The sequence below is a fragment of the Venturia canescens genome, chromosome 6, assembly GCF_019457755.1.
Source record: "Venturia canescens isolate UGA chromosome 6, ASM1945775v1, whole genome shotgun sequence".
In the NCBI taxonomy this organism is placed as follows: Eukaryota; Metazoa; Arthropoda; class Insecta; order Hymenoptera; family Ichneumonidae; genus Venturia; species Venturia canescens.
Genome location: NC_057426.1, coordinates 11,336,961 through 11,362,099, shown reverse-complemented (window position 1 = coordinate 11,362,099; position 25,139 = coordinate 11,336,961). Strand labels below are relative to the sequence as shown.

Sequence of the window (25,139 nt, the reverse complement as noted above, 5' to 3'; positions counted from 1 at the left end):
AATTACAACTTGACAGAACGACAGAAGTATTAAGTATCCTGATATTTTTCCGTCTCATTGTTAGGACAAACATCGATTGCTTGACTGAAAAAAAAATTCTTTGCTGATAACGTCGTTTTCAGGCGAATGTGTTTTCTTGATAAAAAAAAAAGTACCAATTTCATAGCAAACCACATGCCCACACTTATTTGAAAAATGGGGCGGGAAAACTGCCGCAGGATAATTCAACGCCATCTCTGAACTTTGTTTGGTAACATAATAACCACGTTACACATATGTGATAATCCAAACCCGGATCCCGGATCCCGGATACAAAAGAGTTCCAGACTGCAGAGGCAAAGGCAGAGGGAGCAGAGGCTGACGAAATATTCCAAAACTGTGTGTAATATAGTGGTAAAACGACGTCAGTTTTCGCACGATAATATTTATTACAATAATTGTAACAAAAACGTGTATAAAATGCCGAGCGAAGAACACGGTGATACTTTGAAGGAGGCTGAAGCGACGATGGCGGCAATATACACGTCAGAGAAGAACGGGGACGACGAGACCGGGCTGGGCACAGAATCACAGCCGTTCAAAACGATTTTGCAGGCGATGCGCCATGCCGGCAAAGAGCCGTTTCCAACGATATATCAAGATCGCAAAGATGACAAGCTGACCGAAGCTGAAAAGGGAGAAAAGTACGAACCGGCCTCAAAGTCTCAGTTGAAAAAAATTCATAAAATATGGTCAAGGGAAGAATCAAAAAACAAGGAAAAAGGCAAGCGTCTTGCAGAGGACGAAGAGAAGCGTGCAAAGAATCTGGAAGAAGCTAAAGCTGTTCAAATTGAAGAGGATAAATCATTGCCAGAGGCTGAACGAATAAAAATCAGGGACGCCGTCCATAGCCGAGAAAAAAGAGTCAAAATTTTTGGCTGGGTTCATCGTTTAAGAAGACAGGGCAAAGCGCTTATGTTCATCACTCTCAGAGATGGTACAGGTTTTCTGCAGTCCGTTCTCAATGATACTCTTTGCCAAACCTACGATGCTCTGGTTCTTGCAACAGAGGCATCTATCGAGCTTTTTGGTATCCTCAAGGCTGTACCGGAAGGGAAAACAGTATGTAAACTTCTTTTAGCACAAATTTACCATGACTGTTCTCTTCCATGTTTCAATAGAGATGATCATTGGGCCAATTTTCCAATCATTGTTTTTCCTTTCAAACTACAATAGTACTTAAAGTGAGCTTTATTTTAAAATTGAGAAGTACCTGCAAGTTTCTACTGTGCAACTCTTTTGGTGTAATACCAAAGAATCTCAGGGAAATATTTTATTTTAACATTTTTAATATCTTCATTGACATGCAAATTTTGCATTAACACACTGGATTCACAAATAGACTCACTAAATACTTGAGCCATCTGAATCAGTAGTGTTTTGCTTGATTTTGATTGAAAAAAATCTGAATCATACTTTGAACAGCTGTTGTTTCGTATGCATCATAAAGATCCAAGATATATCAAGTGAAATTGTATTTAAAAAATGTTTTCAAAAAATGAATTCAGAAATCTGTTTTCTAAAAATTCAAATCTAAAAAAAAACTCCTCTAACTTAGATTGGCTAAAATCTCTTTTTTAGGCGCCAGGTGGACACGAATTGTTAGTCGATTACTGGAGATTGATCGGAGCATCGCCAGCAGGTGGGGCTGATAGTATCTTGAACGAAGAAGCCCATCCTGATGTGCAACTGGACAACAGGCACATCATGATCCGTGGCGAGAATGTGAGTTTATTTAGAATAAAAATAGTGGAGAAAGCATTTTCATCATATGTTTGTACGAGTGAATCTCCTTCTTCATTGCAAACTGTTTTAAATTTTAAAAAAATATTCAAGTAAAATTATTCAAAGGAATTCGGATGAAATTTTCTCAGAAAAAGATTTTACAAATTAAAGTACAAAATTCTACCAGAATGCTTCTCAATTAACTAAATCCTCAAATCAACGTTTGCTCAGTTGGAAACGTTTAAGATAACGAGATTTACATTTAATCGACCACAAGTGGCTAATGTAATTATGTCGTCATATGGCATAAACTTGAGTTAATTGAAACAGTCGAGCTGTCAAGGCCACGTGACACTTGTACAGTCTGTTGGAAAGAATTCAAATGTTTTCTTAATCGTATTGCAGGAATTGAATAAAGAAATATTTTTAACAATGAGGTCGAGAATTTGGAAATATTTTTTGGGGAACGGCAAAATTTTGCGTCGCAGTTCCAATGATACAAGCTTCAGGACTATGAAATTGAAACTTTATGTTTCCACAGACGTGTCGAGTTCTGATGGTGAGGTCAGCAGTGCTACAGGCGTTCCGCGATCATTATCGTGACCGCGGTTATTGCGAAATAACCCCACCAACGATGGTGCAGACTCAGGTTGAGGGTGGTTCAACTCTCTTCAAGCTCGATTACTTTGGGTACATTAAATTGAATTTTTTTTTCTCACTTTCAATATTTATCATTATTGTACTAATTTGGAAAAATTTTGATTTTCCATCGACGCACAGCCAGGAAGCCTATTTGACTCAGAGTTCTCAGTTATATCTAGAAACGTGTCTCCCAGCAATGGGTGATGTTTACTGCATTGCACAGTCGTACAGAGCGGAACAATCGAGAACTCGTCGTCATCTTGCCGAGTACGCTCACGTCGAAGCCGAATGTCCTTTCATTACTTTTGACGATTTGCTCGATCGTCTCGAAGATCTTATTTGCGACACGGTGAAACGAGTACTCGAGTCACCTTTGGGACATGTCGTCATGGAATTGAACCCAGAGTTCAAACCTCCGAAGAGGCCCTTCAAACGTATGAATTATACTGAGGCGATAGAGTTTCTGAAAGAACACGGAATCACCAAAGAGGACGGGACTTTTTACGAGTTTGGCGAGGTAGAATAGCTATAAAATTGGATTTTATTCTCCAAACGTACTTCTCTTCAATTTTTCACACTTTCTTGTTGTTCTCAGGATATTCCCGAAATGCCGGAAAGAAAAATGACCGATATGATAAACGAGCCGATAATGTTATGCCGGTTCCCCGCTGAGATAAAATCGTTTTACATGTCTCGTTGTCCCGAGGACAAACGACTGACAGAATCTGTAGATGTTCTCATGCCCAACGTCGGCGAGATCGTTGGAGGTTCTATGCGTATTTCAGATTACAATGAGCTTCTTGAGGGCTATAAGCGTTCGGATATTGATCCAACTCCCTATTACTGGTACACCGATCAGGTGAGAATTTTTTGTGCTCTTTCGAACTCAATGAACAAGTCATTTTTTTAATGTGAACTAAAAAATGAATATTTTTCGTAAAGCACTCCAACATTACGATTGCTATAATATTCTAATGGCAAAAATAAGAATAGTTAATTAACAAAGAAAAACAATACTGTTTGGGTTGCAGCGAAAGTATGGAACTTGTCCTCATGGCGGGTACGGGCTTGGTTTAGAGAGGATTCTGTGCTGGTTGCTGAACAGATATCACATTCGAGACGTGTGTCTCTATCCCCGGTTCCTGGAACGTTGTCGCCCCTAAATTTGTATGTCTTCAGGATGATTAAAGCAACAAGTTGAAACATCAATGTCTTGTTTTTATTTCTATATTTTCATTTTCCTTTCCGTCCTTGAGATATAGTTACAATACAGTTGCGTACGCTTCACGAACGATGAATGTTTTCATTTTTAGTTTTTTTTTCGCGTACCGTCTTCATCATGATCGTAGATACATATATACTTTAATCTGTGTATGTATATTAATAATGTGCATTTCGAACAATGTGTACAATACTGTGAGTTTAGCTCTATATAGCTAAGACTATAACGTTTTTATTTCTCGCTCGATCTCGCTTCTCACATCCTTTATAGGCTTAAACAACCACAACAATATAGTTTATTGTATTTATACACAAATATATTATCAACACTTTTTAGTTATTTCTTTACTTTATCGTCCTTGCACACAGAGGCGTTTTGAGGACGAGCAGCAACAAACGAGCTTCTAAAAACAAGATATTTACTTTCGGCAATATCGCGTATGAATGTATTTTTCGTTTTTTGTTTGTTTCGGAGCAGCGATTACTCGGATTCTTGAGTAACTTTCCATTTTTCTGGCGTGCACGCCATTTGGTTTCTTTTTGTATTCTTCATACGTATATTCACGGTTTGTAAGAATAGCAATATATAGGTATCATCACTTTGTGTCGGAGTGATAATACAGCTTTATTCTCATTTTTGTTTTTTTGTTTTAGGCAAAAAGGAATGATTGTTAGAATTAGATAATAGGCTTTACGAACGAGTAGTTGTCAGTTGAGAAAGCTAATTGGGCGCGCAATCGGATACAGCGACACGCACGCACGCATGCATACACACACACACACACGCACGCACACACACATACAATCGACGCTTACACACGACCGAGATAACGGCAGTGTGCTATTTTTCGAGTGTATTTTTTTTCAAACGCGATTTAATCTAATATATATTGAATAGGTGTGTCAATTTTTCTTTCTTTCCAAATTATTATTATTCTCAGTAAAGGCTATGAACTACGCAGTCACGTTCTGGTAACTGGCGAACTTTCATTGAACCATCGGCGCCGCACGAAAACATACGTCCCGCAGAATCCACGTGCAATTGCGTTACTCCCTGGTGGATTAAAAATTCAGTCTTTATAATAATGAAATTTGAACATGTTACTCGCTTGACGCTTGACGAAAGAATGAAAACACTTTGTTTCTGCCCACTCGTGCTTCCCAAAAGAAATTTTCGGGAAATCCTCTATAATCAACTTTAGGAAGATATTAACGAATACTCGTGCGAGCTATTCAATCTTTGGGCATATTGCAGATTGGTTGTATCGCAATGTCACAATATCCCAATTAGTTTTGATAAAAGTAAGAAATTCAAAGGCAATAAGTTTCTGAGTTGAACGAAGGAGACTCACCTGGCCGATATTTTTGAAGAAACTTGATCTCGGATGTTCTCCCGGGAAGGAATAGAGAAGCGAATGGACCGTCAATCCCCATACCTGATCAAGATTGTTTTTAATCATAATAATAATAAGCACACTAGCAATGGTAAATCTCACCAAATTGACACGCGTTATTGACGTTTAAAAAATGATAATAGTGGTAACGGCTGTAATTGAAGATTTGAGCAGAACATACTTTAATATCACCATCGCCGGCTCCACTGACGAAAAATTCTTCGTGAGGATCTAGAGCGAGACACTTGATGGCAGACTCATGAGCCTGAAATCTGTGCCTTTGCTGCCGTTGTCTGACGTCAAAAATATTAATCGCCCCTTTTTTGCCACCACTGATGAGCAATTGATGCTGAGGTGCCAAAATAACAGCACTCGCGCCCTGATCGTGACACGTGAAACCTGTCAACAAAGAATTTGCATTATTTTTGAGATCACATTTATTTCTCAGAATGAAGAATCAAACATTTTTCACCTTGCACTAGAGACTTATTTTGTGGTAGCAACGTATCCCATAAAGCTACGTTACGACCTTCCGATCCGTGTCCAGCTGTCGCAACTAAACTACACGCTCCCAAAAATACAAAGTCCGACGTAACTTTGCTATGACATTGGTAATTCTGAAAAAAAAATACATAATAAATTGCCAGTGCTCATATATATATATTGAAACACAAATGAATTGTGACATAACCAAAAAAAACAAAACTGAGAAAAATTATCAGATCAAGTAATCGGATTGATAAAGCCAAGAAGACTAAAATCCAAAATAGGATTTGGATATAGAATATCGGAGTGCAAAAAATAACTGAAACAGGGAGAAACTTAACATTTACTGATATTCCAATTTCAAACGAATTTATTACAGCAGTTTTTTCTCAAATTGCCAAAACGTCAAATAATGTTGACTTATTGTATTTTTTTAAAGTTTATTCACATGAAAATTCACATGAATTTCACCGTTAATCATTTTTAGTGTTTCAAGGTCTTATCACAAAATGACAAAAAATGCGTTTCATCAGTTTTTTCGACGGGAAAATATATAATAAATATATATATATATTTTTTTTCAAGAAATTTCCAAAAGTATGACGGGGCAAAGTTGGTCGTTGCAAAGATATCGCAGATATTTTTATAATTTATTTTTAAAAATTGTATACTTTATGAATCAATTCTATGAGACATGTTTATGAGATAAAACGAAACGAAGAAAAAAAATGAAAATGGTAGAACGAGTAAAAGTATAAAAAATAATAAAATGACTTACGAAGAAGGGCCGAGCGGTTCCTTCTCTGCAAGCGACTTGGAAAAGACTGAGGTGACCATCGGAATCGGCAACGCCGAATTTGTTACCATGCTGAGAGAAACGAACCCGCGTTACTTTAGCAAAGGTGCCTGATGGTCGGGGAGTAGCAACGGCAGTCTGATGCCCCCATTCCCATAACGATACCGATCCATCCTGGGATCCGGTCAAATCTGAAGACAGAAAAAAACACTCTGAGTTGTTGCAAATGTTTTTCTCGCTTTTGTCCATTAAGCTCGGGATAACGTGCTTAAATATACTTACACAAAGGTAGGAGCGGATGCGAAGAAACTCTCCTAATACCATCGATCTTGTGTTTCAGAATCTGTGTATTACACGGGACGATAAAAAAAACAAGAAAAACAATTATTTATTAAGCAACAAGTCGATCGGACGCTAACGAACGTGTTTAACTAACAGTAAAATTATTTCCCAAAATACAATAATAAGACACTTGTCGCAAACGAGCTTTCGTACAAACATAAACACGTACGGGGTACAATGAATAATAAATAGTTCATAAATGAATGAATGAAGGGTATTCAAGAAGAAAATGATGGGTAAGCATGCGTCTGAATCCGCGATCGATAAGCGGCAACGGAAGTATATATGAGAGTATCGCGAATTTTCATACAACATGCGAGACACGAATGACCCGATCCACTAATTAAGACAATCGGCGAGATTCGGTGGCACAAACAAATGTCGAATTACACATTAAAATATTGTTTGTTTATATCGGCGTGATCCTCGATTGAATTTTTCAATTTAGCCTCCCTCGTTTCTCACAACGATTTCGAATAGTTAAATAAATGTGTGTCAAAAGATTTTTCTTGGTGTTAACGTGTATTTGCAGTCTTTTTTCTTTTACTGTATCGAAACGATAAAAATCTATCTCGTTCTCTTGGACCTCTGCTTCAGGCTTGTGCTACTGTATTTGCCATCTATTCTCGAAATTTTTTTCGTCGTTCCGAAAAATCTGGCTTCTTTTGAAATGATTAGTTTTAGTGATAGAGTTTTGATTGAAAGAGTACCACAATAAGTTGGAAAAAAGTAGTATTCAAGACGAACACAAGTGTTTCAGCGTACACACTTTCTTCTTTAGAAAATCCCTTTCATGGCTTAATTTGCTATTTCGCAGAATTTTGATATCCCAAGTTTTCAAGTTTTCTCAAAAAATTCAAGTATCCGGATAATCACATCCTTATAAAATAACTGAGAAAAAGTAGATGCAAAAATCTGAAAAAAAAAAAAAAAAAAAAAAACAATGGTAAAGAATGAGAAAGCCAAACTGTGGCACATGTGATCGCAAATACAACAAAAATCCTTTGAGGCACGTTTTCATGGCTACATTTGCAATCGTTCCAACAAGCAGAGTCATAAGTGAAAAAAGTTTCAATGGGGAAGACGCTAATAGGAATCTATGTATATAAAAATATCAGGATGAGAGGGTAGGGTGTTGCTGTTAACATGATCTGTGGTTAGTCTTCTCACCGGCTTCAACAAGTGTTTGCTCCTATCAGCGACAAACTGACAGAAGCGCAGGTCGTGGGAGCCAGGAAAAGCGGGCATCCCCTTCATCTGATGGAGAGAGAGCGCGCGCGCGTGAGCGAGCCATCATTGACGCGCGGACCAAGTTTGAGGTGTTAGGCAAGCATTGAACAAGCAACATTGTCTCCGTCACCACAACTCGTTCCAAAAACCCATTCCCCCCGGTCCCTTTCCTCCCCCCGCCACCGTTTCTCTCTCCTCGCCCATTTTCAATAATGTGTTTTTTTTTAAATTTCATAATAAATGTAAATGTGTGTTGTACTGGTGCTGGCACGATATTGACAAACAACACCATCGTAAAGTGCTTTTCTGTATGTGTATAAATATGTATTTCCAAATAAGTGTGCTTCTCTTTGTATAGCCATGTATTATAAAATATATACACGTTATCAGTCGCGTTTTAAATATATATCCACACTCGGAAGCGACAACGGGGTGTGGGGGAGAGGGGTTAAACATACGATGTTCAAAAATAGTGTTATTATAAAAAAGGACAGGTTTTCCTTCTCTTTTTTTTTCATTCTTTTTTTGGTAGTTGGGTTGATTTGGATAGAACAAAGACTCACCACACTGGCTCCTCGTCCCGTCTGCCCAGCAATCCCGGATTGCGGTTGAGGACTGTTCGACTGCGGACTCTGAGCTATCAATGGTCGATCCGCCGCGGTCTGTACACATTTCCAGAGAATAAATAAAGCTTCTTATTGTGGAGCCGTTTTTTGAAAGATTCTTTACCTGTATGACTAGAAAACTGGTAGATTGGACAGGCTCCGGATCGATCTGCTTGTTCAAATTAATTATATCGAATTCGCACTCGTCCTCCAACCAAGATGGTAACTCGAGGAGCAACGATATGTCCATCTCTTGCACTTCGCGCGGTGTTGCCAGAGCCATCAGACCAGCGTTAACCTGACGACCAGTCGATCAATTGTATCAAATTGTTTTTTTTTTACATTTTTCAGCTAGTTTTCGCTCAAGGAAATGTAAACTTTTCTACACTTTTATTATTTACAGTTTATTGAAACCAACATTGTCGAAATCGATAGAAAAAGTACGAACCTGATTGAGGCAGAAGGCACTGATACTATCTTGTTCCTTGTGAATTATCCTAACCGGCTCAGGAAGACTGGTCGTGCCACTGTCGCTTGCCTTGTCCTCGCCAGCGCCGCTGGCTACTCGACTTGAACCCCCATCGACTACCGTCGAGCTAGACTGATTATTGTCGAGGATTGATGATAACGATCGCCTCTTACCGAACACCGCACGTATAAATATATCCTGAACAGACTCTTGTCGAACCAGATAAGACCAAAGTCGGTTAGCCGGTGCCGCAGAAGCGAGACGCGTACTGTAAAACAATAATCAGAACGTTTATTTTCTCAATCTATCATTTATGATACGTCATTGTATCACACAAAAGTAACTAATGAAAAGCATCTTTCTTTTCTCTTTAATTCGAAAAAATACTTTTGAAAGAAGCCCCATTCGACGGAATCTACTCGCTTCATAATGCTAATAATAACAACTTCTGTTGCGACACGAAAAAACCACATGCTTGCACCACGATTTTTACTTAAAATTGGGAATAAATATGCCACAGTAGTTGTCAGCATTACTGTTTACAGGGTTTTTTTTAGGAGCATCATATTTTTAGAAGATTAATGAATCCTCAACATTTTTATATCACGTCGAGCACCCGTAACGGGAAATTGGAAACATAGAAACTTGTTAGTGACAGTTTCTAATGCGACATCATAAAAAATGGAACTCACTTGAAGGGAGTATTGTCTTTCTCGAGCAGAGAGCGATACTTGTGAATGGCAGGTTTTCCTGGCGAAGGTACTGGATCAGGAGCACAACCCGATATATAATTGGCTGGCGGTGGACCTTTCGCTTCTAATTCTTCCCTCAGGGATTCTTGCCACTGAGCAACGATGCCGAGTGTGCCGTGTATGAGGGGGCTACTCACCGGTAATTCTGCAAAATGGTTCGATAGTGAATAAATAAAAAAACGATAAAAAGTGGTAGTAAAATTCAAGATTATAGTTCAATGATAACGAACCCTGCATCTCGATACCGGCGACATTGAGAAATTCTTGCAATTGCTGTTGAAGTATTTTAACTATAGCCAATCTCATGATACACCAACTGTACGAATTAGGATTGGTATGCTCATTATTGTCCTTTGGTTTATTCTTTGGTTTAACGTTCGTATCAAACACATCTTCCTCGTCCTCGGACGAGCCGAGATCAGATACAGCCGAGTCCGAAGAATCGTAGTCAATCTCGTCCGCGTATTCCGTCTCGATACGTGGCTGCAGCAATCACCGATCGATCGTTATGATTAAGAAAAGATGAATAAATGTGTTCATTTATTCGGAAATTATATCGGAAATACGTACCTTGATGAGAAAATATGATATCATGCTCATCTGTGGGGAGACAAATTGTTCGCGATATGTCGGTTTGTCTTCTTTCATGTTGGGCTGTTGCCCAGTAAATTGTCCGAGCAATTTCATGTTCAATTTAACTCTTTGCTTCGTCAACGAGGTCATCGTGTTCCACATGCCGCTTCCAGCAGCCGCTGCAGTTATTTCGCTCGACACGCTATCGGCTCTCTCCATACTCACGCTCGCGCTTCCCTGTTTGAAAGAACGTAAGGAAAAAACATGTAATTAACCGTTCACATTTCAAGTGGACTAAATAGATGGTCACCGAAGAACGACGAACCTGGTGGCCGCCTGTACTGGCGATCCGCAGGAGTTTCTTAACTCCCCCGCCGAAAAGACAGGACCATGTATTATTGTCAAAATGATGACCGACGAGTCTGTAGAGGATGTGACTGTCACAGCTCGACAAAGCGTAAACGAAAAGACTCATGTACGTAGCAACGAACGACTCGCACAGAAGTATATTCAATTTTGGTGTATCCTCGTCTTTCTCCCGAGCGAGAAGGGCTCGGAGGTTGGTCACGCCGGGCCACTTTGAAGGAAGAGTCGTTATGGCGACCGCTTCGTCGACTGAATAGCGACGATTGTAACGATTCGAGGTGACTAAGTGACCGCCTGAAAAAGCCTCGATCTCTGCCACTGCTGGAAATATCTCAGGCTGATGATGTTTCGTTACGAAAGTATCCGAGTCGCAAAGGGATTGATATATGCAGGCGCTTAACGCCACCGCCAAATCACGCAGTATAAATACTTCGCAATAGTGAGAATTTCGATTCGGCATCGGAGGATCTCGCAGCTGGACCAACGTTTGTAACATATCTTGAGCGAGGGACTGTCAACAGTGAATAAACGAAATGATGAAGTGCAGACAAGCATATGAACAATCACCTTAAGGTGTTTGTAATTTTTTTTTATGAGTTACGTTTTTCTTTGCAAGGAATTTTTTCTTTGCGACAGGTTTGAAACAGTACGTTTCGTGCAGTTATTTTTTGTTTCTCTCTTTAAATGAACGTTCGATTTGAACCGACCAATTTTGTTGCCATAAAATTTCCAATTTCATTCGATTATAATTTCACCAATTTTGTTTCCCCTTTCTTATTAACGATTTTTTCATAGTGATTTCGGAGTATAATTCTTTATGTGTAAGGACTCGAACTTGGTGAAAAGTTTATTGAATGATGATTGCATACCTGAAGATGTCTGACAGGATCAGCAACAACAGTTTTGTTGCACGCGACGCTCGCGCTCAATAAAGGAAGCGTCGTGGGGAACGGTAACGGGCTGAGCAATTGTTGTTGCGTTTTTTCTTGCTGAAGCTCTTGAAGCAGAAGAACCAATTCCATCCGTACGGAGGCGAGACCACCCCCGGATGCTCCGTGTAACGAACAGTACGACAGCAGGGTACGAAGCAAAGTCTCATTGGCTGATGAGAAATGTTTAATTGTAACAAATGTTACTATCGATATATTTTGAATTTGGCTTAATCTAAAGAAAATCGAACACCAATAAAAGGAGCCAATTCTCCAACAAGTATCAGAGCTGTTTAAAGTTGCCTTTAAATTACGATCTAAAAATTAGTTGCATTGGTTTCCAAGAAAATTGAATTCTCCATGAAACGAGTTCCAGAATTATGTCTCCATGCTAAAAAAGCAATGGAAAATGAAAATCGTAATACATAGACTCATTAGTTTTTACTCCACACCTGCTAATTATTTGAAATAAGCTGTCAGTGTGGTTGAAATGGCTTCGTGATTAGAGTTTAGTGACAGATTGATTACTCCAAATACACGCTCGCGATTTATACTCATAATTAGAATAATTTAGTAGTTGGATAGAAGTTAATAAAATGAGAATTGATGAGATGAGAATTTTGCTAGTAGAGTGTTACCTTTGAGCCACTTTTTTCTCTTGGCGGCCCTCTGAACCTTAGCTTCAAAATCGAGCTTTTCAGCAACTAATATTTCATGCAACGTTGGTTGTTCCCCTGGTCTGTACGGGGGTGGCATATCATCGACCATACCACCTTCGTCTGGAACACGGGTTGTAGAAAACGACATTTGACGATGCAATAGCGAGTCTCGATAACAGATAAACACATGAAAATAGAGGCAAAAATTTACATTCGCCGACGTTGGTCACATCGCCGTCCGAATTGACGCTGTAACTGCATAATTGTCGGAGTGCGTCAACCTCGCGCTCCAACCAAACGTATAGTTGATAGCGAAGTTGTCCTCCGTCGACCTCGAATCCAGTTGCCAGCGTCGACAATTCCTCCATGAGTATCTTGAGGCAAGCGACGAATTTCAGCTGTTGAGCCATTATGTCCAATTGCGCGATCGGCTTTGCGATGTCTAATGTCCCAATAATACCAGAGAATAAAAAAACGAAGTGTTAAAAATTGTAGGAATAATAAGTTGAAGGTTAACACAGTGATCGAATTCTAATCGAGGAATTTTTGTGCGGATGTCGTAATTATTACAAAAAAGTTTGGCTAAATTCTTAATTTTCAATTGAAACCGCTTGCATTTACCATCATCTTTATCGTCTGACTTGGCACCACTGCTTTCTTTCCTGTCCAATTTCAAAGTCATCGGTGGGCTTTCCAAATCGTCATCCGGAGTTTCGGGATCATCCCAATTCAGAACCAATTCATCGTCTACTTTTTTCGTTACCGGGGCTGACCAATCGAAGTCTGCCGCATCTGTGAAATACGATTGCGTGAGTCATTGTGTCAGGGTTTTAGCGAGCCACAAAGGATGAACAGAGTGAAATACCAGTTTGCGCTTCCGGAGGGTTTGACGGTTGAGCAGCGGGTTCCCAACTGATGATACCGGTGTCTATTTGCAAATCAGTTGCTCGAGATTTGCTCGGACTGTTCAAGAGGCCTGTGGAATAAATCGAAGAAAAATTGAGCCTTGAAAATGATTTCCCGGAGTTTGCTGGAACGCGACAGGCTGGCTCATAATTTTCCTTACTCGGAGTATCCTCGCAATTGGTGTCCATGACTTTGTTCGGTAGTTTGGAGAGCACTTCGAGGGCCAGAGCCGGACAACCAGCTTTGAAGTGAGCGTGAGCGGTGGTGAAGTAGAGCTGTCTCTCGAGAGGTGTAATACTATCTTCGAGCATAAGTTGTTTGTCGGGTGCTTGTACTTTGCTCTCTGTTCCGTAACTGAATCCGGATATAACAACGGAATGACCTTTTTTGCGATCGAGCGCCGTCGATGCGATGTATTGTCTTATGAGTAGAGGATGCGTCCGTAGATAGACGTAAAAATTGAAGACGTTCGGATTGGCGGCTACGGAAAGATAAAAAAGGTAGAGAAAAAGAGAGGAAGAGAATAATATTTCAATAAGTTATGCGAACGTTGAAAGTGAATAAATGGAGGAGCGAAGAAGCAAATATTTACCAGTAGCTCCGGCGCCTCCTTCGTTTTTCTCAGCCTCTTCATCGTTGTATGCAGGATGCATAGTACCAACATGGCTGAGCAAAAGAGTATTGAGAGACCCGGCATGATCCTTGAGTATCCACAGTGCCATGCTCCTGAGAAACGGATCCGGATGGGCTCTAACGAGATCCGGATCGTTTCCGTCCTTGTCGCAGCCCAATATTTCCTCATACAAGAGTCTTTTGAGATTGGGCGAGGTGACCTCGTCTTCGTAGAGCCTCGCTATGACCATTGCCAGTTGAAGATCGTTGAGTTTGTGAAGACATACGTCAATGGCGTCTTTGAGAGATCCCGCAAGAAGGAAAAACGCGGCGGCGTGATCGAATCTCTGTTTTCCAAGGAGAGCAAACGCGTTTTTGAGAGCAGCTTTCCTCCAACGATCCTCGGCAAAATTGTTGGCGAAAAACGAGGTCATTCTCTCATCCCGTTTGTTGCGGAAAAGGCCCCAAACAAGATTTTTCTTTTTCATGGCGAGATAATAAATAGCAGCGTCCAAAGGATCCTGCTTGTGTTGGAAGGAAGCTTTGGCTATTTTTTCGACGCAACGTTTAAGCACTGTGTTGCTCCTTATCCACCAGCCGACTCCGAGCTCTTTTAGAACGGACCATTTGGGCTGACCCTTCGCATAAGAGGGTATGAGAGCGAGCAGTTCTTCCTCGGATTCCGAGTGGAAAGCCCACACGAGATTGTTCGTGGATACGCCCTGCTTTTGGAACTGTGCGCGTTGAGCGAGGGGCAGGCATTTTATGAGATAATTGTAGTGCTTCATGGCAAGCAGGAATCTGAGACCGCAGTCGTCGAGCGAATCGGTCGATCCGGTGTCCCCATCGGAGGGTATGCCCGTAAGGTTTTCCTTGGCTATAGCAGTTTTTGCCGCGTCTATGGCAAAACGTTCAGCAAAATCGACGTTGCACGTCGAGACGGTATCGGCGAGAGCCAGCAAATGCATTTGATCGAGGCTCGACAAGCCGGGCAAATGGGTGTGAGTCAAGAGACGGGAGAGCAATCTTCCTTGTCGCGGTCCGAAGTGCGATATCCCCTGTCTCTCCGGTGCGGAAGAACCGCGACGATCCTTTTGCTGTTTCGAGCCGTCGTAATCCTCGTCGAGCATGTCATCCAGGGAGTCGCCCTCGTCGACGCAGCCGTCGAACAATTGATCGTAATCGTGCTGCTGCTGCGCCTCGTTCTGCTGGGCGACCGAAGCGTTCGTTTCTTTATCGGCTATGAGCAACGTCCACAAAGGCAGCGGGGATATTGACGTTATCTCGGCGTAGTCAAGGGTCAATTCCTCGGGTATGTGACTCGTGGAACCTCGGGGCTCGTTCGGAGACATACTGCCACCCCCACCGCCACCCGGACCACCTCCGCAACTCACCGACATCGCTCTCGTCCGCGACCAACCCGCAGCGTTGGCATTGCTCCCGGCAGCGCCCGTTCCCCCGCCCCGTTGTTGCTGCTGTTGCTTGACCAGACTCTCGTTGTCATCGGCTCGAACGGAGTACGAGCTCGCGATGCATCTCACCAGGTGTGCCAGTATCGCTTTGACCCATCGAATTTTCCCGGAATTCAAGAGTTCCATCAGTTGCTTGGGATGATATTGGGGTAAAACGGGACAGGCTATTCTCGAAGCCTCGAAAAGACCGTAGTCCGGCATGTAATCAAGATTATTAGCCGATCCTTCGCCACCACAGCCGCTCCCGGTGCCGCTTCCGTTTTGCATCCCCGCCCGTTTCTTTTTGGCATCGAGCATCGTCAGATTGATACTGCTGACTCGCGAGAGATGAGGCATCGACGATACGTTAGCCAACCTTCGCTGCGACGTCTCGTTCGCGAGAGTACGAAGATCCTCGTCTCGCAAATTTCTGCTCGCTTGAAACTCGTCGGACTCTTGATGCCGAAGACTCGAATGAAAGCAGTCGCTTTTCGGATTTGGTTTCCACTGTGAATAAACGTGCATCTCCGAGTCCATACCCACTACGAGAATCCCGTCGCGAACCCAGGATATTTGCATCGGCAATGGCGGCAAACCGTCCGCCGTTGTCAGACGAATTTTTCGTAATTTCATCCAGCGTATTTCGTCGACGAACTGCGGTTGCGCCAGAGATGAAGTTTTACGGAGTATCGGTCTGTTGTTGCTACGAGACTCTTTCATCGCTTTCATATTGGCTTGCGCGAGATCCGAGCACACCGGAGTAAAAAGCATTATTTTCGAACCTACACCGACTGTGAGAATGTGAGAACCGTCTTCCTTCGATACCCAGTCGAGCTGTACGAGATGCTTTTGCGTCAAGGGACAGGTGTTGCCGTTTTCGATGATGGATTTTCTCAGCGATTGAAGAGTGCTGAATGAGGGAACAGCGAGCAGGCCGGCTTTCGTCGTTCCGTCGTTGCTAGCCCCGAGAGTGTTGCCCCCGTTAACATCGCTCGCGCCAACGGAACCGGAAGTACTGACAGAACCACTCCCGTTTCTCGGTGACCTGACGTCCTCGTGACTCAACGTCTGCAAGACCTGGGTCAATCGTTGCTTTTTCTGCATGTACTTGCTGTCGTAGAGATAATTAAGATCCAACTGTTGATCGAGTTGTATACGTGGCAAATGTATGTTCTTCAAATGTATCGTGTCCTCGAGGATCCACTCGCTTCCGCCGGTGCTCTCACACTCGTAAATGGCAACGCAAAGATTAACGTAACGGGAGTCAGGATCGTTTTTCGTTGGACGAGTGAAGGATTTACCGTATTTGTAAGCGCAAGCAATGCGGCCGCTGTAAGCTGCGCTTATGTTGAGAGGTTGGCCGGATATATCGATCGTGGACTCCTGATCCTTTCTTATCATTTCCCATTCTCGCCATTCATAGTCCAATTTTCGATCGGGATTCTCGTATTCTTCAGCCTCGTCAGGCTCGCTGTTTCTCTTGGTTACTTTGCATTTCCAGAAACGTACGGTACTGTCACTGCACGCGGTAACGATAATGTAGGGCGCGAAGCAAGCCGGGTAAATGGAAGAACTGCTGAGATGCCCGGCAGCAGGAGCCGCGTGAACAACTTCGACTCCATCGGGCAATGGTAACTCTTGAGTACAAACTTTTGTGGTGGTTATCAATACGTGACTGCTGTTATTCCCGGTGGAATTGTTACCAGGATTATTACAGCCGCCACTGTTTCGTCGTCGTCGTCGGTTATTGAGATTCGAAGTGTTGCCGGGCTCGTATTCAGCTTGGCTGGAACGTCTGCTTCGTGCGCCTGCCGTTTGACTGGGTCGTCGTGATCGACGTCCCGGTGTGGCTCCCTCCTCGTCTTCGTCTTCCTGCACCAATTGAGAATCCGGAACGTACATCATCGAGCCGGTAAGTCCGTTGGTTTCCGGCTGAGATGCGATCACCAAACGCCACATGTGGACCGTCGTACCTTTGGCTGTTCTCTCGAGAACGACGATATAAAAGGGCTCCTCGAATATCGAGGACTGTTGAAGATCTACCATTGCATCGAGGGTCGATTCCATGAGGCCAAGATCGTTCGCGGATGTCTCGACGCCGGTTTGCTTCTCGTCGTTTCTCTCGCCCGTAATCAGTTGCTCTTGAAATACATGAAGAAATTGGGTGTTTTGCCAATCGTGAGTGGCGTCCGATATCGCGTCGAGCTGTATCACGCAGCCGGGACGAGCGGTCGATTGTTGAGATACGATTTTGATGCGGTCGTGGATCGAGTTTCTTATACCGTCGTCCGAAGAAACGTCCGTCGAAAGACTCGCCATCGAATCCATCATTCGGCTTCTGCGCTCGCTTATTGAGACTTCGGCCAGTAAAGTTCTCGCGTCAATGACCGCTTGATAGACTCGGAGAGATTCGCCGTCACTTGCAACGAAACAGGCGCTTGGTGAGTTTGACAAATTTCCTAAAGTCGTGCTCGGCAAAAGGGTCGGTATCCAAGCGACATTGCTGAAAGCTGATATCTCGGGGGAATTAATTCGCGCGAGTTCGGAAACTCCGCCGCTTTTCGACAGAGGACCAACCGCGTCCACACGCCAGAGTATAAGTTCGCTACAAAATCCAGTCGCTGACATGATTTCTTTGCTCCGAGCTTCGTTGTCTCGATGCTGTTCCATCGACGTGCTCGTCCTCGCAGTCATTGTTGCGTTAAGCTTCGCGGATTCACCATTCACTGCTCCAGAGGGTGGTGAACCGGGGTTCGGAAATTCGGGTATATTGTGATGTGAAGTTGTGACCAGCAGGGGCAACACGGGATGGCACGTTATATCATTTACCCGGAAACGGTGACCCGATGCTCGGCAGGCGTGTCCTATACTCAGAACCTGAGAAAATTTCGTTTTGTCAGCAAACGTGAGCTGCCAAAGATTCAACGTTCCATTTGAGTGTTTCGACACCATCGAAACTATTGGGCTAGGGTGACTCAGCATATCGGTGAGGGATTCCTGAACGCTTTTTCCAGCAGCCGTTTCCAAACCGCCATTAGCATCGCCAGTTTGCTGTGAATTTTTCGTCCTATCTGCCAAGTTTTGAACGCTTTCGAGCAACTCTTGACCAGCTTTTGACGTCAGGGTGGATTGTTCCTCGTCTTGCTCTATCAAGCTCGGCAACGGAGTCGAAACTTCGGTATGATCGTTTCCTCCGACACCAGCCTTTGCCGAAGATTTGGCAACCTCGCGGATGCTCAATAGCGGACCTCCTGTGTTGTGAGAATACATGGAAACGTTGTGGCTCATCGTTGAAGCGTCGCCGAGGGGAAACGCGTTTGGTATTCTCGTCGAAAAAGATATTTGAGCCTGACGGAATGAGCCTGGATGATACTCGTCGAGCCACTCGATGTGCCAAATGAGGAAACTCCCGTCGATCGGATGTATCGAGAACAGGAGATCGGGATTATGATGCCAGTCCCGGAGTAGCGTCTCGATCTTCGTGTCCAACGAATCCGGGGCGTGATTTATCGTCGACGTCGCATCAGTCGCGATCGAATTTATCGAAGTCGTGTTACTGCACAATCAATCAATCAATCAATCACTTTTGCTATTTTCAAATCGAACAAAATATTTCCAAACGAAGTAACGATCCTTCGATACCTTAGAGTCTGGTGCGAGTGTCCGCTTTGAGCGAGGCTCGGATGAGAGGCTGTGTGATGCTCATCACTGCTGTGCTCATCCTGACTAGTGCTTCGTCCGCCCACCCCAACTTTTTGACCACTCTGCCTCATCGATGCTTTCTCTGAGGAACGACCAACTCCGGTCAGACCGTAACAGGACAAGACGCTATCTGACGAATCAGTCACAAACCAACCAGAAACAAATAAAAACATGCAACCCAAACCAAACCCGTCTCAACGTGGCAAAAGTCATGAAATCAGTGGCAAAGGCTCGTTTGATCCACCGTACGAACAAGCCTTTTCTTCAACCAGCGAATAAATTCATGGTGAATTGCCACAATGATTTTCAAAAAATATTATTAAAATGACTTAACTTACTAACCATGCGGGAATTCGTACTTAAATTCATGTATTTTTTTAACAATTGAAGAAAAAACATTTGTAAAAATTCATGCCATTACCTAGTAGAATAATTAAAACGTGGATATTTCGAATCATTCAATGTAAGAAACTAATTGTTCATCTTATTACTAAGCATTCCATACTTCGAGTATTTTTTTTCGTTTCAAATTCAAAGCATTTAAAACATTGTTCTCTACATTTTGTTCAAAAGCTTGGTATGTGAGGCTCCATGCTGAATGTTCTCTACATTCTATTCACAAGCACGGTACGCGAGCATACATGATTATGCATTTTCATGGACAAATTAGTCTGGAAAATGTATCTGTGTCAATAACACGAATGCTCGGTTTTCCCATGAACCTTAAGAATAAAATATCAGCTCAGCGTTCTGACGAGTATACGCTCGAACTTCTTGGAATTTCAAAAGAATATCTAACGAGGTTTTTTCTAAGCACAGCGTCCGTTACCAAAATAAAAAAATAAAAAACAAAACAAAAGAAAAAGAATAAAACAAGGCTTTACTCGGCGTATGTTCTCCCTCCGAATCGTGGTCCATATGATCTCCTTCATGGTGATGGTGATGATGATGATGATGGTGATGATGATGCTGCTGAGAAGCTTCCTCCTTTTCTACCACTTTTCGTGTCAATTCCTGGAGTATGCTCTCAGCCTGCATCGTAAAATGCATTTCTTTATTGTTCAGCCAGTGTAGAATGAAATTGGGTTCTCTTTCAGGATCTCCCGTGACGAGACTCGGTACCAGTGGAATATCTGTAAAGAGCGACAACTCCGTTGAAGTAATCCCAAATTTCAAGTAAACGGAAATCTTCGATCGTGTTGCCAGATTAATTTACCAGTTTCGGCGTTGATACTCGCTGCGAGATGAAAATGCATTCCGGGGTAATGTCCTGTGCCCTGATAATTGTTGTGGAAATCATGAACGGAATAAGTGGACGGGAGAGTTGGAAGGGTCGGGGCCGTGAGACCAGCTTGATGCTGTTGTTGCTGCTGCTGTTTCGCGTGACGCCGGATGTGGAAACAAGTTCTTTCAAAAAAAAAAAAGGAAAAAAATGGTTGAATAAATAAACAAATGTGTTTTAAATTTGAAACCACGAATATGCTACAAATATCTAAAAAATCGATAACTTTCATATTTGACTGTTCGAAAATTTGAACCGCATCGCATACTTTTTCTATTTGAAATTCGCTAAATACAAAATCACACGAGTGTCTGGTTTTTCAATTCAGCGGTGGAAAATCGAAACGTGGTAACGTTTTACGTCTCACACCTCGAAAACCGAGATTCTTTATCTGTCATATGAAGAAAAAACCGAATTTGAAAAACTGAATAGTTTTTAAAACAATTTTTCGTAGCTGTTCTCCTTTCGGTTATTTTGCAATCCAAGTGATTTCATCGTAAACACGTAAACGATAACTCGTTTGGGATTTTCTCGTGGATATTTGCTTGAATTTTTTAATCATTTCACTACGTTATGATTAATTTCATTGGCGAACTATCGGCAAAACTGTCACCTGCTTTCGTAAGAGAAAAACCTACTTCATGTGCTTGAGGCGCTGCATAAACCGATGCTTGTGCATACTGTGATGGCGATGTTTGCCATGGTGTCCGTGCCTGTCGGAGCCCTCGAATTGGCTCATATTCGCTAATCCTTCAATCTCTGGTGGTATCGTTTCAGCCCATACTCGACAAATGTTGTCTCGACAAGAAGTTACCAGCATGTTCGACACCGAACCCCTAGTATTGAATCAATTTTCATTTGCTTTTCATTCTCGTCGACGTTTGCTTTACTCGAATGCGCAACCAACCGTCACTTGGAAAAATGTCTTTTGATCAAAAGATGAAATGATAAAAAAAACTTAACATCGTTCACCAAATTCAAACACGATATCGAGTTCTTCAAATATTGTTCAATGTCATACATTTTTAGAGGTTCCAAAACTTTGGAACACGAGAAAATAGATATAAAAATATTTTGGAAATTCACTCGACTATTAAAAATGGATACCTATTAAATTTTGAAAAAAAAAAAAAAAACGTTAAAGTTTCACAAAAACATTGAAAGAAAAAAATGCAATCGATGGAACCAAATATCTCGTGGTTTACTCTATTTTGCTGCCCTCCAATGGACTCTACGATATAAAACAAAGTAGAGATTTGTAATGTGTTCATAGTTTGTGTATTGAACTAGAATGTATTTTTGAAAACTGAAAAATATTCTGTTTCAATAATCACATCGATATTTTCTAAATTTTTATACCCATTTTCAAGAGCTGAGGTGATGTAATCCCTTCAAAACAATGAAAACGTGAAATTTGTGACGCGTTACTCACTTCGGCATGTACTTGCTCGTTTTCCGCCAAGAAAGATGTGTCACTGCGCGTGGATGAGCCACGTAAACGAAACTGTAACTGTCGTTCGGTATGGACTGTCCAAAACTCGTCTGATCCATGCCTCGCGCTGGGAATACTAAACAAATTTCGAATAATTTTGGATAACTTAAATAAAAATGTATATTAAAATATCGACATGTATTTCGAACAAATATCGATACAAAAAGAAGCCTTACACTGTTTGTTTTCGAACCATATTTTGACGAGCCTATCATTGAGCCCGGTTGTGGCGAACAAAGTTCCATCCGGGCTGAAGCTCATCAAATGAACTGGTGTCGCTGTTCGACATTTCCAAACGCAATTCCACGAGCCAGGCTCATTGCCTGAACTGTTTCCTTCGCCTCCGGGACACGGGCTCTCGACTTCTGGTCCAATAGAGAAGGTGACCGCACCGGCTGGAATGATAGCGAGTATGATTAAATCGAGAAAAAATTACGCTCGTTTATTTTTTTGCAATTGTTGATCGATCAAGGTGGCGTAAACATTCTTTGCGTTTATATTCGTGCCGAGTTGCTTCGTGAGAGAGCAAAAGAAAACAGAGCGAGCGTTTAGACATGCTTTAGTTGCGGCATTATGGATTTTACTAAGCCGAAGAAACTTGAGAGGTCATGTCTGGTTGGAATATTACATTGAATTATTACTGTTACGCTTTGATTTATTACTGATAATCCAAGAAATTTTTTTTACAATTTTGTAACAACGAAACTTGTTTTTATGATCTTGCAGAAGAATATTTTTGAAGATCTCTACTAAAACGGCTGCTTCACCATTTTCAAGTTTCATCATGAAAATCAATGTTCTCAATACTTTTTTTGTTAATTTCACAAATGTTTCTTCCACCACGACTCGACCTCTTGAAAAAACACAAAACATTCGAATTCGCGGAAGTAACCGACTCACGATCTTGAGACGAATCGCCCACGAGGCTTCGTTCGCCTCCAGTTCTCGCAACTTCTTCCATTTGCGACACTTTCACCTTCGCGGCTGTATACAATAGAGACGCTCCCATACAATAATCGTTTTTCATCTTTATTCGTCAATTAGAACACTGCTTACCATGTTCTTCCTGAAAAGGTTGGATATTTTGGTGCCAAAGTTGAAGGAGTTGTCCACCAGTGAGCAAACGAGTACCCTCTAGATTCCAGGAGAGGGAACTGATGTTCGACTCGGTCTGCAAGCTTCCCGTTTGAACCCATCTGTACTCTAATTGCTGCAACATGTAAAAATATCATGTCTTACATTTGTTCCCGTATTCCAGCACGAAAATAACAGTACTTATGGCCACTTCAGAAAACAAACAAACTTTCGTTTTCTTTTGTTATCCACATTCTCTGAATTCGAGCTTAAAAAGTCACGGACTATGTATTTCAAACAGATATTTATTTAAACTTGTAATGACCCGTAATTGTAATAAACAAAAAAAACCACTAGACAAACGAGAAAAGTGAATATGTGAACACTACTTTTGGAGCAAACCAATAAAAAACTTTTCAGTATGACTTTATATCCCTGGTTTTTTCTTTATCATTCTCTTATTACATTTGGTACTTTTGGCATGCATGAATTTATATCGTACTACCACATATGCACAGAATATGTCTCAAAAGCATTATAAATATTTGAAGTTCACTGTAATTAATGTTAGGCCCATTTTTTTTTATTCGGAATACATTTGGAATCGAATTGCTCAGGTGAATGTTTGACATGCTTTTTGACGCTACTATTATTTTTGAGAAATGATACAAAGAAATACTTACATGGGAACAGGAGTTGTGGATAAGTGGAGTTGGCTCGAATATGCAGACTTGGTTTTCATAGGCGGCAGCAATTTTTCCAGTATCTGTGCTGCAGTCTAAACAGCTTATTCTTATGTAGTTGTGTACCGCTCCTGGTATAATCTGTACTCTCTCGAAATTACTAGCGAGTATGACTATATTGCAGCCTGCTGCATAAGCCTAAGTAAAACAAAGCAGACATTTTTTATTCATTAAAAGGAATTTCCTCATCAAGCATCTTTTCGTTGTTTTATCATTTTTGTCACAAAAATTTTCTTGGATGTGACTTTTTCACGCACAATATCCAGTTTTAATTATGAGTCTTTTATTTTTATATTTATTTGTGCAAAAAATGAGGAAAATTCTATTGGAATCCAAATATTGCATAGTTTCCACTGATTTTTTTTTCATAAAATACTTTCATTCCTAGAATATATCATCAAGAACTAGTAACTTCTGAGGAAAAACATCTGTCGTGCCTACAAGTGAATGTGAGGCAATATGTTTGATCTGATGTGAATACTAATTCCAGTAATAGTTAGAGATACGCTCGAGAACACATTGTGTTTCAAAAACTACATACTTTCAATGACATAAATTTTGCAGTCATGTGTCAGTTAAATGAACACATGTGATGTCATATGATTAGATCTACTTTAATTGACAGCTCTCACAATGAACAGTATTGATTTTATTTTATTCAAAATATTTCTAATCATTCAGTTAGTTTGTGTTTTTAGGACAGTCAAAAAGACCCTTCAATTATGGAAGCCAAATGTTGAATGTTAATTTCTAATGAAAAAAAAAAAAATTGCCACATTCTATTGATATAACCTTTAACATAATTGAACGTGGAATCAACTGTAAAAATCAGTCGTTCGGTATGGATTATCTTATTCGCTTGGGTTATCATAATTTCATTAGTGGCTCAATAAAAGTATGATATTTCGTACGTGGTGGAAGCGTTACAAGTCAAATCCTAAAATACATTTCAAGATGATGACTCCCAAAAATAACCTCAATCCCGACTGGTAGCATATCATGATTTTTACGAAAATGGATTCATAAAAAATGAATGACAATTGATAGAAACATAGAGCGAAAATAGGCAATTGCGTAGGGTGTCGTTCAATCAGCTGACTCGAGCAAAAAAGAGTGAGAGAGCGAGAGGGAGTGTACTACTTATCGAGCGAATGATTTTTTACCCGCGAGCCCAGATAAGCGCGCGGAACAGAGAAAAATTTTTGACGTCGGAATCAGGGCACGCCCGTACTACGAAATATTGGAGTAATAATAATAAAGAAAAAGAATAAAGAAACTCACGGTAAAAGATATTCCTTCCACGGAACCGACAGCGTAACATCGATCACCAGCGTTGCACGCACCGCTTAGTATTTGATGGCAATTCATGATTTCTCACGGCGATTATTCACTGATGCTACTCATAATTATTCACCCCGTCCAGTCGTCTTGTTTTAACGACGTAATGCCGAAAACTTGAACGGTCGATAGCGCTTCACAAAACGATAGTAGATAACTAAATAATAAGTGAGAATGGAAAGTTTTTTTACAACGACGACCAGAACAATAAAGGAACAGTCCAAATAGACACGACACTATCGTACGACGACGGCACCAGCAGTGCTGTAGCGGCCATCTTTAAATGGACGTTGGCGATTACCCCTTCTTTC

At 41.4% G+C, this 25,139-nt stretch overlaps 2 protein-coding genes across 6 annotated transcripts; one reads left to right on the top strand and one right to left on the bottom strand.

Moving 5' to 3' along the window:
• The first annotated feature begins 306 nt into the window (after positions 1-306).
• Positions 307-3,615, top strand: AsnRS (asparagine--tRNA ligase). Its single transcript, XM_043422089.1, has 6 exons — positions 307-1,101; positions 1,621-1,764; positions 2,306-2,454; positions 2,545-2,923; positions 3,002-3,265; positions 3,438-3,615. The coding sequence occupies exons 1-6, from the start codon at positions 460-462 to the stop codon at positions 3,567-3,569; spliced, it is 1,710 nt and encodes a 569-aa protein (XP_043278024.1). The 5' UTR covers positions 307-459; the 3' UTR covers positions 3,570-3,615.
• Positions 3,604-25,095, bottom strand: Rbcn-3A (Rabconnectin-3A). 5 transcript variants are annotated; one of them, XM_043422081.1, is made up of 31 exons: positions 24,772-25,095; positions 23,431-23,628; positions 22,730-22,883; positions 22,574-22,657; positions 21,850-22,068; positions 21,614-21,749; positions 20,820-21,017; positions 20,116-20,306; positions 19,784-20,032; positions 18,840-19,029; positions 13,727-18,753; positions 13,295-13,615; positions 13,094-13,204; positions 12,850-13,020; positions 12,440-12,670; positions 12,208-12,348; positions 11,510-11,742; positions 10,600-11,151; positions 10,272-10,511; positions 9,932-10,184; positions 9,642-9,846; positions 8,929-9,217; positions 8,605-8,778; positions 8,439-8,537; positions 7,816-7,902; positions 6,586-6,646; positions 6,286-6,494; positions 5,494-5,638; positions 5,203-5,420; positions 4,980-5,063; positions 3,604-4,681 (listed from the first exon to the last, which is right to left on the bottom strand). In XM_043422081.1, the coding sequence occupies exons 1-31, from the start codon at positions 24,856-24,858 to the stop codon at positions 4,565-4,567; spliced, it is 10,674 nt and encodes a 3,557-aa protein (XP_043278016.1). In that variant the 5' UTR covers positions 24,859-25,095; the 3' UTR covers positions 3,604-4,564. The 5 variants fall into 5 exon arrangements, with proteins under 5 accessions (XP_043278016.1, XP_043278017.1, XP_043278019.1 ...); XM_043422082.1 differs by having other exon boundaries at positions 18,840-18,981; XM_043422084.1 differs by lacking the exon at positions 7,816-7,902.
• Between the last annotated feature and the right edge of the window lie 44 nt (positions 25,096-25,139).